Source organism: Littorina saxatilis, linkage group LG3, assembly GCF_037325665.1.
Source record: "Littorina saxatilis isolate snail1 linkage group LG3, US_GU_Lsax_2.0, whole genome shotgun sequence".
Lineage (NCBI taxonomy): Eukaryota > Metazoa > Mollusca > Gastropoda > Littorinimorpha > Littorinidae > Littorina > Littorina saxatilis.
In genome coordinates this window covers 37,190,741-37,203,705 of record NC_090247.1, presented here as the reverse complement: position 1 = coordinate 37,203,705, position 12,965 = coordinate 37,190,741, and the positions used below count along the sequence as shown (strand labels likewise).

Sequence of the window (12,965 nt, the reverse complement as noted above, 5' to 3'; positions counted from 1 at the left end):
AAAAAGCCTCCCCTCACCACCCCACCCAAACACACATGCACATACCATTTGTACATTTTGTTATGGAAAGAGCAACTACACATCTAAGAAGAAGGCAAGATAAAATGTGTATTTTGGTTTTTACTACTTTTGAAAAAAGTTGGAAAGTGTGTTCCCACGGGAATACCTTGGCATGTTCTGCATGCATAGCAGGCTTTCTAGGACACTTAACACAAAATACAACAACCAAAGCTCACACGTCTAATGAAATATAAAATATATTAGACAATATATACACACTGCACTAAAACACAACATACAACAAGAAATTCCTCCGAGGTAGGAAAAACACCCCCGTCCTTACCATTCTGACATCCACCAACTGAGAAGGTTATTTCCCTTTGACCATTAATATGTCCCTCTATAAGTCCTTGTAGAATCTTAATCCACCAATAACTCCCTAACCGTGTGTTTGACTGGTCCCAATTTTTGTAAGGACCGTCTCAGGAATGTATAGAACCTGTTCACCAAGTTTGGTGACGATCGGTCCGTTCATTCTTGAGATCTATATGCGAACACAAACACACAAACACATCGACCGAATCCTATACACACCCCTATACCGGGGGTGTAAAAACAAAACTAGAGATGCAGGGTAAATATCACACACCCACACACATTAACCTTGTGCTATTGTTTATATATACTTTGCAAATCTGTTTCTTTTCTCGTGTCGGAAGCTTTCCTATGTGTGTTTGGTCAACTGAACACATCCGGTCTTATCTTACACACGTTATGAAAGGTATAATATGTGTAAAGCAAGGTTTGTTGATCTGAACAACTACGTGCGAAATATGCAAACAAAAGATGTGCAATGAACGGATTTCGGAAATACATGTGTCGGTTTTATCATGAGTCGTTGAAAAGTTGCTTTCAGTTGTCCCCCTTGCTTTTCCCTTGCCACACCCGTGGCACGTTACACGTGGCATTGTGCGCTTGCCTCAGGGTTTCGATGGACACAAGGGAAGACAACACGTCAACAACCCATACAATCATGATTGTTTTCTCCAAACATCGTCCTGTGCCAAAAGACACAATCATAAAACACATAACTGTTACCGTACAAACACAAATCACGATTATAAGGATGTACAACAAGTGATTATGATATATCCATACAACGCATAGCAATACATGTACTTTTTAAAGAGACACTATTGCCACTACAACCACCCAACAATATCCCCACTTCAGTTGTCATTATTGATATTCTTTTTCAAAAACTAACATGATTACAAAGCAACATGTACGAAGCCCATAACATCGATGTTAAAGCGTAAAATGAGATATAATGCATCCTTCCTCGGAATGTTGTCATGCTAGGCTGTGGATATGCACAGCTTATATCTACATGACAACGTTTACAATCAACAAAATAACATGTCTTTAAATGTTACTGTATTATTTGGTCTACATATGCATTATGAGACAGGACATTCTAGCAACTAAAAGTAACGAGAAAACAAGTCGCGTGAAGCGACATAAAAAACATTTAGTCAAGCTGTCGGCATCAAAGAAAAAAGATTCACACCAAAAAACAGTCATCGCCGAGACCATAATTATTAAAATAGTCTCGACTAACCACACCGGAAAATCGAGACCGGTCACGCGTGCACGCTCGTCTCCTCGTAGCGCGTGAACGCAGTACTTACTTAAACCTATTTTCTGTAATTCTGAGCACATTTTTATAGTAAACATGACATTATGTATCTGTTTTTGAAATCGGGAAAAATTGAGGAATACGATGCAATCATTTTTGAATTTGTTAGTGAAAAATCGATTTTAATGACAAATTTAATGAGCAAACTAATACATTCATTTTTAGGCTGCGGAGATGCAATTCAATCCCATAGTCCGGACTTTGTCGAAGATTGCTTGACCAACATTTCAATCAAAGTGCGTGACAGTGCAGCCTCAACTTTCACAAAAAGCCGGATATGACGTCATCAACAAACATTTATCGAAACAAATGAAAGCATATATCCGGGGATATTATACCCAGAAATTCGCATGTGAAATTTCATGAAGATTGGTCCAGTAGTTTTCTCTGAAACGCTCTACACACACACACACACACACACACACACACACACACACACACACACACACACACAAACACACACACACACACACACCCACACACACACCCACACACACACACATACACACACACAACGACCCTCGTCTCGATTCACCCGTCTATGTTAACACATTTAGTCAAAAAGCTAACAATCAAACACTCACAATAAAACAAGGAACTATAACTATGCATAAACATCTATTGCAAATAAAGTAAGACCAAGTTTAAATGTATGATTTGTTTTGTTATTTATTACATGTTCCAAGCACCTACCATTCTTGTTTCTTGATTATAAATACATTAGGCAAAATATGCAACACTATAAACAAAAATAATAAATAAACAGTGAACACAATACATATTCCTGACATCACCTAACTCCTCTTAGTCCCAAACAACGATGATCAACACAACGACACACAACACAACACAACACAACACAACGCAACGCAACGCAACGCAGCGCAGCGCAACGCAACGCAACGCAGCACAACACAACACAGCACAACACAACACAACGCAGCACAACACAACACAACACAACACAACGCAGCACAACACAACACAACGCAACACAACACAATACAACACAGCGCAGCACAGCACAACACAACACAACACAGCGCAGCACAACACAACACAACACATTGCAGCACAACACAGCAGAACACAACACATTGCAGCACAACACAACACAACACAGCACAACACAACACAAGACAACACAGCACAACACAACGCAGCACAACACAGCACAACACATTGCAGCACAACACAGCACAGCACAGCACAACACATTGCAGCACAACACAACACAACACAGCACAGCGCAGCACAGCACAACACAACACAGCACAGCACAGCACAACACAACACAGCACAGCACAGCTCAATGCAATACAACACGACACACCGCAACACGACACGACACAACACAACACAATACAACAGAATGCGCATCAACACTAACCTAACAGCGTGCCACGGGCGATACTAAAAAGTACTGTAAATGTGAGTAACTCCTTCAAACGAACTATTTTCAATTACGATAAATTGAATATAGTAGGGTTTTGTAACGCTCTTTCACAAGTTGACTGTATTCTATATACATTTTTCAATTATATATTCAGCGAACTACTGCTTATTTGCCACTGGATTACAGTTTACAATGTACTATGTATATTCTTTTTGTATGCGCTAACCACCTTCATCTTTCATATGTACCTACCATTCTTTCGTCCCACCTCCACCCTCCCCCTCTTCCTCCTGCTAGCTTTCTCTTGTTCTTTTTGGTTTGCTTCAACTATGCTGTTTACTTAGATAGTTCCATTAGTTTATAAGTAATGTTTGTCCGACATCATATTTTTGTTAATTTGTAACTACGTAGGGCGCGTAATATAAGCGTTCGCTTGAGTTCGTGTCCCTATTGTTTATCGTTGTATTGTTGTACCATGTTTGATTTAATAAAACATTGTTTAAACCAACACTAACCTAACACCTCATTTACACTTTCGCGACGGGACACTGATAAATCAGTAACCGCGCTGACACGCTCATGGACGGGACGCGCATTTTTCAGTAAGAGCCATACAGGGTACACGACTCGTGATTGCTTCCCGGTTTTTGAAGCTTGCAGTAAATTGAGTTGTTTCCCTTGACACACTTTGCGTGCCCTTCCGCCATATGCAAAATTAGCCTGATTTGTATGGTTTTTTCGAGAAAAAAAATGAATCGAAGGCGAGCCTTGTCACGGGAGGAGATTCTCCGGATGTTGGATCTTGAGGACCCTGTAGATCATGATTCCGACGTGTTGTTTTCGCCTCAAGAAAGCGATAATAGCAGTGATATTGAGGAAGAAACAGTCCTGTTGTTGCTAGTACGAGTCGGAAAACTACACGTGTTTGGGTGGTACTGCATGAATCTTCGAATGTGTAGTTGCAAGGGGGGCGTGGCAGCACTGATAACAATGGATGGCTGGAGCCTCATAATCCTTTTGGAAATGTTCATAGGTGAACAGTTGGGACTTTGTTGTGAAAATGTGACTTATATTCAATATGGATTACCTAGACATCATTTGGTGAGTGTCACAGTTTTGTTTCATTTGAGTCAGGATGCTGTGAGTGAATGCGGGATTTGCTTGTTTTTTTCTTTGTACTGTCTCCTTATTTCTGTGTAGAATTTTAACAATATTTCAGCTAATTCATAGGTTTTACACCTTGTTTGGTTATAAAATTATTTATAATACTTTCTGTTAAAAAATAACTTTTAAAAAAGCAGTGGAAAAGAAAACACACACAAAAAAACACAAATTATCCCCCTTTCACCCCCCTTTGCTAAAACAAATCGCGTGACAAACTTATAAATAGCACGACTGAACTGGGCATCCATTTTTTAATTAGTACACAAAATTTGGTGGTGATTGGACTTAATTCAAGCTTGCTAGACAGATTTCTTTACAGTTACTGTTTTTTGGGAAGTTTCTTGGTGGCAAGCTTGGGCAGGCAGGACGTTAACGCCGTGGCAGTGCTAGTCACAATAGTGTTAAACTGCAGGGTGAAAAACTACATTTGAGGAGGAGAATGTTTTTTTTTTTTAAGATTACTTAGCAAGAAACAAGCATCGATGTATTTCTTCATTAAAACCAAACAATCTCATCAGAAACACAGAACACACAATCTACATTCGTCTTCAACTAAAATATGTATAGATACACATGTACAAGTCGTTATATTTGTTTCTGTTATCTTTCACAAAGCTCACCAAAGCAACCTAATAACACGATTTCACGATAGCTTGAGAGATAATTTAGGAATATACCTTCATTAAAACAATAAGTCTATTTATTCAGCTGTCAACTGTCCGTAAGCAAAACAATCACACTTTGCGGTCTTCTTTCTTGTCTTTAACCAATGGAATGGCTTATCATCTTAGAATGTTGTGCTACTAATAGTTACTGAGATTTGTAATTGGATGTGTGTGACTCTAGCTAATGTTTAATAATGTATGTGCATGCTAGGGTGTGAAAGAGAACGGAGAGAACTTTGAGAACTTCGGAAGAGTTTGGACGTATTTGGTTGTGAGATCCACTCCAATAAAGGGACACCAACATCAACACCAAACAGGTGTGAGTGTGAGTGTGAGTGTGAGTGTGCGTGTGAGCTGTGAGGAGGTGATTGTTACAAGAAGGTGTGAATGCACTGTGTGAGTGTCAGTGGTGAAAGGGCCAAAGGTGTGTTTTCGTGTATTTGTGCGTCTTTTCGTATCTATTTGCTGTTTTTTCGTGTCTTTTCGTGTCTTTTCGCGTCTTTTAGTGTCTTTTAGTGTCTTTTCGCGTCTTTTCGTGTCTTTTCGAGTTTTAGTGACACCCGTTCTTCTTACCTGCAGTCTCTTTTTTATTTCTGTACCTATACTTTTAATCAAATTATAATAATAAAGACTCACAAAGTATTTCTTTAAAGCCGCATGTAATGCTGAACTTCGTGAGCATACGGTATTTGACATTCCTTCAACAAAGCAACCACTCATTTTGACCTGTCACCTTAATCTCACAAGCTTGAACATAAGCACATGTTGTTAATTATGCTCTTTTGCATCGTTCACTATATTTCAAAAGCTTACGTGGACAACTGTTAATAACGAAGAAGCCACAATCATTCTTGATAATATCAAGCTGTCCCTATCGACCAACACACACACAATCTTGGTAATGGACAATGTTCGGAAATACCCCAGTCAAGTTTGTATGGGTTATGGAAGATTTGCTTGTCCATGTTTTCCCTTGCTTTGCCAAGGGAACACTCAGTCAAGCTATACGTGACATTGTAGCTAGGCCACGCGGCGACAATCTGTGCAAGTGAAATCATGCGAACGACTGACATCTTTCTTTATTTGGTGTTTGACGTCGTTTTCAACCACGAAGGTTTTAATATATCGCGACGAGGGAAAGGGGGGGATGGGATAGGGGAAAGGGGGGGAGATGGGATAGAGCCACTTGTTAAGTGTTTCTTGTTCACAAAAGCACTAATCAAAAAATTGCTCCAGGGGCTTGCAACGTAGTACAATATATGACCTTACTGGGAGAATGCAAGTTTCCAGTACAAAGGACTAAACATTTCTTACATACTGCTTGACTAAAATCTTTACAAACATTGACTATATTCTATACAAGAACCACTTAACAAGGGTAAAAGGAGAAACGGATGTGGAAAGGAAGATTTTTGGTAAGTGAAATAAAGGTGATGGATCCAGTCAGGTAGAAATAAGACAACAAAAAAAGAATTGGAAAACTGCAGGGAATAGTAGGGAGAGTTTTCTTGGAAGGAAATATAGGTGAAAGGACTGGTAAGGCAGAAATAAGACAAAAGAAGAGAAGAAACAGAACCGTTAGTCGCCTCTTACGACATGCTGGGTAGCATCGGCTAAATTCTTTCTAGTCCCAACCAATATGGGACTCCCCCTAACCCGCGGGGGGTAACGACTGACATCCAAGTTAGGATTAGCTCCCATCTGTATGTTCTGCACCGTATGCTCAATATAAGGCTCTTGTCATTCGAAAGTACGCACATCAGACCTGACAATCGGCATTGCGGATGTGATCACTTCCTTCAGTTCACAGATCGAGCAACAACGTGTGAAGTCACGTGTAGGTTGACTCAATGTTTGCAAGGAAAATCACCTATACCACAACCCATAAGATCCCGACGGTCACCCACATCTTGCAATTTTCAGACTCAGAAGCAACGCAATTTCAGTTTTCCCCAAGAAAAGTATTCCAATACATTAACAAAAATTACCATTAATAAATGACACGCTTTGTTTACAATTAATGATAGTTAAGTAATACTTCGCATTGGTAACAGAGTGTTCATGACTGAATAAATATAGGTCTTAATCCTGCTACTTACGAGCTCAACACAACACGTGTGCTTTCCAATAATTCATTCATAGTACCAGATAATAGCTTATTGGGGAAACTTAGGAATATGGTTGCATGACAATTCTGTCAATAATGTTCATCCTTTTGATTGTGTGCATACATCTTCTTACTTAAGCCGTCCACAGTCAGTGGAAGATACACTTTGCTGTCTGTTCCACATTCACGAATACTACTTTTCCCTAATCAGCTTTATTTGATGATGTGGTGACTTCAGAAGGAAACAACGCCAACTCCATGTAGACTTCTCTATCAGGATCAGTTTTGGAGTTAGGGTGGGGGCTGTCGTAGTTGTTCTCTTGCTTCTTAACATCCTCTGCAGACACAACATAAATGTTACGTTGATGCCTAAAATACACAGTCATGTTATTCTTAAAATACTTCTTTTTATGTGTACACTTTTTTTCTAAAAGAAAAGCTCAAGGATTTCATACAATGTACATGTAAAAGTGTTGATATGCTGACTTGTTTCATTTATGTTGTACAAATGCACACTCAATCTTGCAGAGAGACGCTGAAAATAGACGGGGAAGACTGTAAAGCAACACAATCAGACACATAGAACATACAGCACATCTAGAGCAGCATATTTTATAACAAACATTTTGTTTTGAATAGAGAGTTACATCAATAAGGGCTGACTAAACATATTCATACCATGCATGGTTATTGATCTCGCAAAGCCTGTGGTAGACACAATTCTGAATCACAAAAGTAGTGTACAAAATTGGCATCCTTAAACTACAACAGTTGACTGACCTGCAGGAGGAGTTATTCTGTTTTGATTGTCTCGAGAACGACGACACCAGCTGAAACGATAATTGTGTGTCGTGAATTCAAATTGATATAAACTGTATGACACTTGTATGGAACAAAATATATAATTATTGTTACACCACTGGAATTCACTAAAAAAAAATACCTAAAGAGGTAGTCTATTGTTTCACATTCTTGATGTCAACAGATGTTCTGAAGAGAAAAGAAGTGAAGACAGAAGAGAAAGACACAGATGCCGAGCAGAGAGAGAGAGAGAGAGAGAGAGAGAGAGAGAGAGAGAGAGAGAGAGAGAGAGAGAGAGAGAGAGAGAGAGAGAGAGAGAGAGAGAGAGAGACAGAGAGAGAGAGAGAGACTGAGACAGAGAGAGAGAGAGAGAGAGCGTAAGCGTGTGTGTGTGTACGTGTGTGTGTGTGTGTGTGTGTGTGTGTGTGGGTGTGTGTTTGTGTGTGTGTGTGTGTGTGTCCTCTCACCACACTACGGCAACAAGTCCAATAGTTAGCATCGCAGCACCGATGGTAGAACCAACCACAGTAATGACCCAGCTCCATTGTTCCTGGTCCAGCTTCACTGTTCCGAATATTTTAAAAGCCATTAATTATTGTGATACAAAGATGACAATGCATGCCATCGTGCAAAAGGGCTTACACGTAATTTCCTTTGGGATGTACTTCCCTTACTCTTTTCTTCAAACAACTAAAAAAATAACCGATGATTTGTCCTGAATGTGGCATGAACAAATGATTTCTTTAAAACCGTACAATCTCGGCAAAACACAGTATTGCTCCGTTTATAATACCGGAGCAAAAACAATCATTCCCGTTTCAATTTATTCAAACTTCTATGCTATCTGGCACATGTTTATTTTATTTACGAGAATTTATTTCGCGCACATATCTCACCATACAAGGCGACTCAAGGCGCATGTTACCTATCAATGCCGTGTGAGATGGAATTTTTTCACATCGACCAGCAAACCTCAAACCTATTAGGGCGAGCATTCACCTTTCACGGCCTTTATTACAAGTCACACGGGTATTTGATGGACATTTTTATCTATGCCAATACAATTTTGCCAGGAAAGACCCTTTTGTCAATCGTGGGATCTTTAACGTGCACACCCCAATGTAGTGTACATGGGATCAAAGATTTATTTTATAGGGGTCACGTGCCCGCCGCACAAATATGGGTACCCCAAAAATCGACATGACATAAAGGAAAAGTACCAAAACAAAATTAACGACAATTCAGAATAGGCACTGACTCAGGTGATCACATGAGCGGTCAAATAAGAGGAGGATGTCGCGTCAATTTTGAGGGGAACCATGACAACAAGCGCAACCCGATTGGATTGCAAATGATTTCTTGCATAAGATCACACATACCACACAGGTTTCCAGTGAATCCTGGTGCACATCCGACCAGACACTGTCCGTGTTGATGATGACATGTGGTGTTGACCTGACAGTGACCACACGTCTGGTTACACTCTGCTCCGTACAGTCCTTCATCACACGCTGAAACAGTTAATGTAGTTATTCATTCAGATATTATGTTGTGTTGATCTGACACATATTGTATGGTTGGTTACATATTTTTCACCATGCAGTCTCTTCAGACATTCTGAATTCGTTCAAGCAAACCTAAGTGATAAACGTTAAATATCTCTGAAACTAGGAAGTTTGATACACTCATCAATAAACATGCACACAGCAGACTTTCATTATTGGCTAATTCGCTAATATAATAAGTATGTTGTGTATTTCTGACTATGACAACGTTATACTATAACATGAAACACATGCAATTCAGATACAATGTTGTTCAACTGTGCAGGAGGTGTTATAAGGCCAAAAAAAATAATAGGTGTGGTTACGGTAACATAGCCAAAAAAAATAGGGTAGGAAGGTAGGCAATCACTTTTTATTTTGTTTTTACTTTTTTTTTTAATGTGTACAAATTAAACCTACTTGACAGGGAAATAAGTGTGCGACTCGGGCGCTTTCGCTTTCATTGCGTTTTCTGCACTCGTTTACTTGGTTTTTTTGGGTATTTTTTTGACAAATGTAATAAAAAGTTATAGGGTCGGCCCAAAAAAATAGGGTAGGTCGGGTTACCGTAACCACACCTATTTTTTTTTTAGGCCTAACTCAACTTTAATAAACATAGGTTTGCTTAAAGTCAAAACTACAGTCAGGAAGTTAGACCTTACATTGGATACATATGGGTTATTACATTTACAGAGATGTGCTATAAGTGATGCATGCTCAAGGTCGACAAACTACAAACTGAAATTTGGCGCGTCGCGCGAAACTAAACAACGGAGCGTCACAACATCACTACGTGGCAGTACATGATGTGATCTTTTCTGGTGCTTGTGGAGTTATGGACATGACCAGGAAAAGTCAAAATCTAACAGTCGGTTGTTAAAAAATTACAGGTGCGAAAAGTTATATAATCTCAAATATAAGCAACACGAATGTCTGGGAGAAACACAGCAAATATTGCGCAGCTATTCAAACGACATTTTTTGCGAGAAAGAGTGAATAACAGCCCTAGATGTAGACAGTCACAGTGAGAGCGTCAATGTGTGTTCATCGAGGTAGACTGTCGAGTATGATTTTGGGCTGTTTGACACATTTTGGAGTCGGACTTTTGAATGTATTGGATTAAAACGTGATCAGTAAGTACCAAACATGAACAACAGCAGTTTTTACTGTGCTAACTATCATGTGCCCTAACACAGCATTGGCAAGACGATAAGACGGATAAACAGAGGACAAGTATGCTTGGCCATCCCAGTCCCGACATCTTAGTGCACATGGAAATGCATGGTTTTCACCTTCGCATTCGAATACAGCGTATTTCCAGCACCAATTAGTCAAAAGCAAATCTAGAGGTAGCTGTCAGTCGTCACTTGGTAGCCTTTTAAATGTTCTCTTTGCAGACGGTGTACACATTGCTTTCTTGCAAACTATATATAATTTAGTCAGTACTATGGAGCAAAGGACACTCAACTAAATACCAAAAGCCAGCAAAGGCTCTTTTGGCAAAGCCTACACCCTTATAGCTGGGACATTCAGAGAAATGTGGTCATCTGTCATTGCTACTTGTCTGTGGTGTTTGTTGATGTTTCTTGTTCGTCTACGCTAATGACAAATAAGCCGACGTTCGTATACATGTTTTGTTATGTCTACAATTAAACGACGCACTGGTCGAACTTTCTTGATTCTTTTGGAACGTTAGCACTTCTAGAAATGTAGACGATCTAAACAAAAGACTTACTGTCATTGCACAGCTCTCCGATGTAGCCTGGCTCACAGCCTGTGGTACAGCTGCCTGTCGCTGTGTTGCACGGTTGTCCCCCTTTACACTGACCACAACTCTCATTGCAGTTCTGTCCGTACGTCTTGTTTTCACAAGCTGAACATATGCCGATTATAAATTTTAAAAATGCAACAAAAGAAGCCCTTGTTCTGGAATGTCGTCGAACAAGTCATAATCTGACCATCACCTACCTGCTTCTGCATTCATAGATAGGAATGCTAAAGAGAGGAGATTCAGCATTCAACTACCTACATCCCAAGCAATATACCGTCTAGCGTGCATCATGGACAGTCGATTACAAGTATTTGAATAAAGCCGCACATTTTTTTCGATTTAAATTCAGATTTTACAAATCAATATATACAACACGTCTGTTTAGGTGTTGCACACGTCAACATGTTAGCTGCTTGCCACTGCGTACTTATTATTTAATTTGATTTATTGCCCTGTCAGGGAAACATATACCCATTTCAACAATCATGACTGATTCTAGATGCTCTGTTAAATATAATAACGTTCATGCTGGGCTCCTTTTTGAATATCACTCTAAAGATAATAAAGTCAAACTAAAACTCTGCAGTAAACACATCATGTTGACTGATTGTACGGAGTGACACTTGTTGTTTTTAATACAACCATTATTTGTGTTGAAATACAAAAAAGGCCAACTTTGTCGGTGTGTGTGTGTGTGTGTGTGTGAACAGAATGCAATGCGTGTGCTCAGCTGGGCTGAAAATTGTTCTGTTAAGTTATGTTGATATCAATTTCCTCGACGTGTCTGACATCACATGCTAACCGTCAACACAATAGACATAATTCACATAGTCGATATTCACTGGCTGTTTTAGACGCTGACTTACCTTCAACACACAGCGGGGGGTAGAATCCCGGGTGACAGCGAGGACAGTGTCCAGTGACGGGGTGACACTGTTGTCCGTCTTCACACTGACCACAGGACAGAGAGCAGCGGGACGGACCGTACTGACCACCGTCACACGCTGAAAAAGGATTTCTTTTGAGTTACAGGAAGACTGGTGATTGTAGGGGAAAAGAAGATAGACAGCATTGGATTAGGACAGAAAATAAACGAATTGAAACAAGGACGAACAAACTGTGTTGGTTACAGTCTGAAAGCTCCATAACTATACAACTGTGTGGACATGTGCAGACATATTTCTACTAGAAACAGCCACACCATGCTTGGTAGGTCATTAAAATACTAATACATGAGAACATTAATTAAAACTGAAAACAGTTAGTTCAGTCACAACAAACCTTGATTACAAGTGTTCCCCTTTTTTCCAGTTGGACACTTCTCGCAGTGACCGGTGATCTTGTCACACGGTGTGTTGTTGTCACATGTCCCTGGACACTGGATGCAGGTAGCGGCAGTCTGCTTGTAATACCTGTCCCGACACTCTGCACGATAATTTCAGATTGTATCATTTTGAGAACAAACACATTTTAGTGAAGGTCTCTGAGGGCTTCTGGTAGGTGTATCTATATGTTGAAGTCGACTATACAGGTAATTTTCAGTGCCGTAGCACAGCTCCTAAAAGTGGTCCGGCCATAAAAAAAATAAAAAGGTACGGTCCCTGGCCATTATGTTCTCCTCAACTTCAATGGAAAATAAAAGAATTACTTGTTACTTGTTTGAACGGGGGAAACGCAAGTTAAAAAATGGTTTCACGAAGAGGCTTTCTTTCGGAAGAATTTTTTGAAGACGATTTTTTTTTTTTAACAAAAAACTGGTCCGGCCATGGCCGGAGTGGCCGGTAGGGCTGCTACGGCCCTGATTTTGTCTGACATGAC

The 12,965-nt window shown here is 39.8% G+C and overlaps 1 protein-coding gene across 1 annotated transcript; it reads right to left on the bottom strand.

Annotated features, from left to right (window-relative positions):
* Positions 1–7,234: 7,234 nt before the first annotated feature.
* On the bottom strand, positions 7,235–12,293 carry LOC138961190 (scavenger receptor class F member 1-like). Its single transcript, XM_070332791.1, has 5 exons — positions 12,278–12,293; positions 12,014–12,151; positions 11,112–11,249; positions 9,212–9,343; positions 7,235–7,368 (listed from the first exon to the last, which is right to left on the bottom strand). The coding sequence occupies exons 1-5, from the start codon at positions 12,291–12,293 to the stop codon at positions 7,235–7,237; spliced, it is 558 nt and encodes a 185-aa protein (XP_070188892.1).
* Between the last annotated feature and the right edge of the window lie 672 nt (positions 12,294–12,965).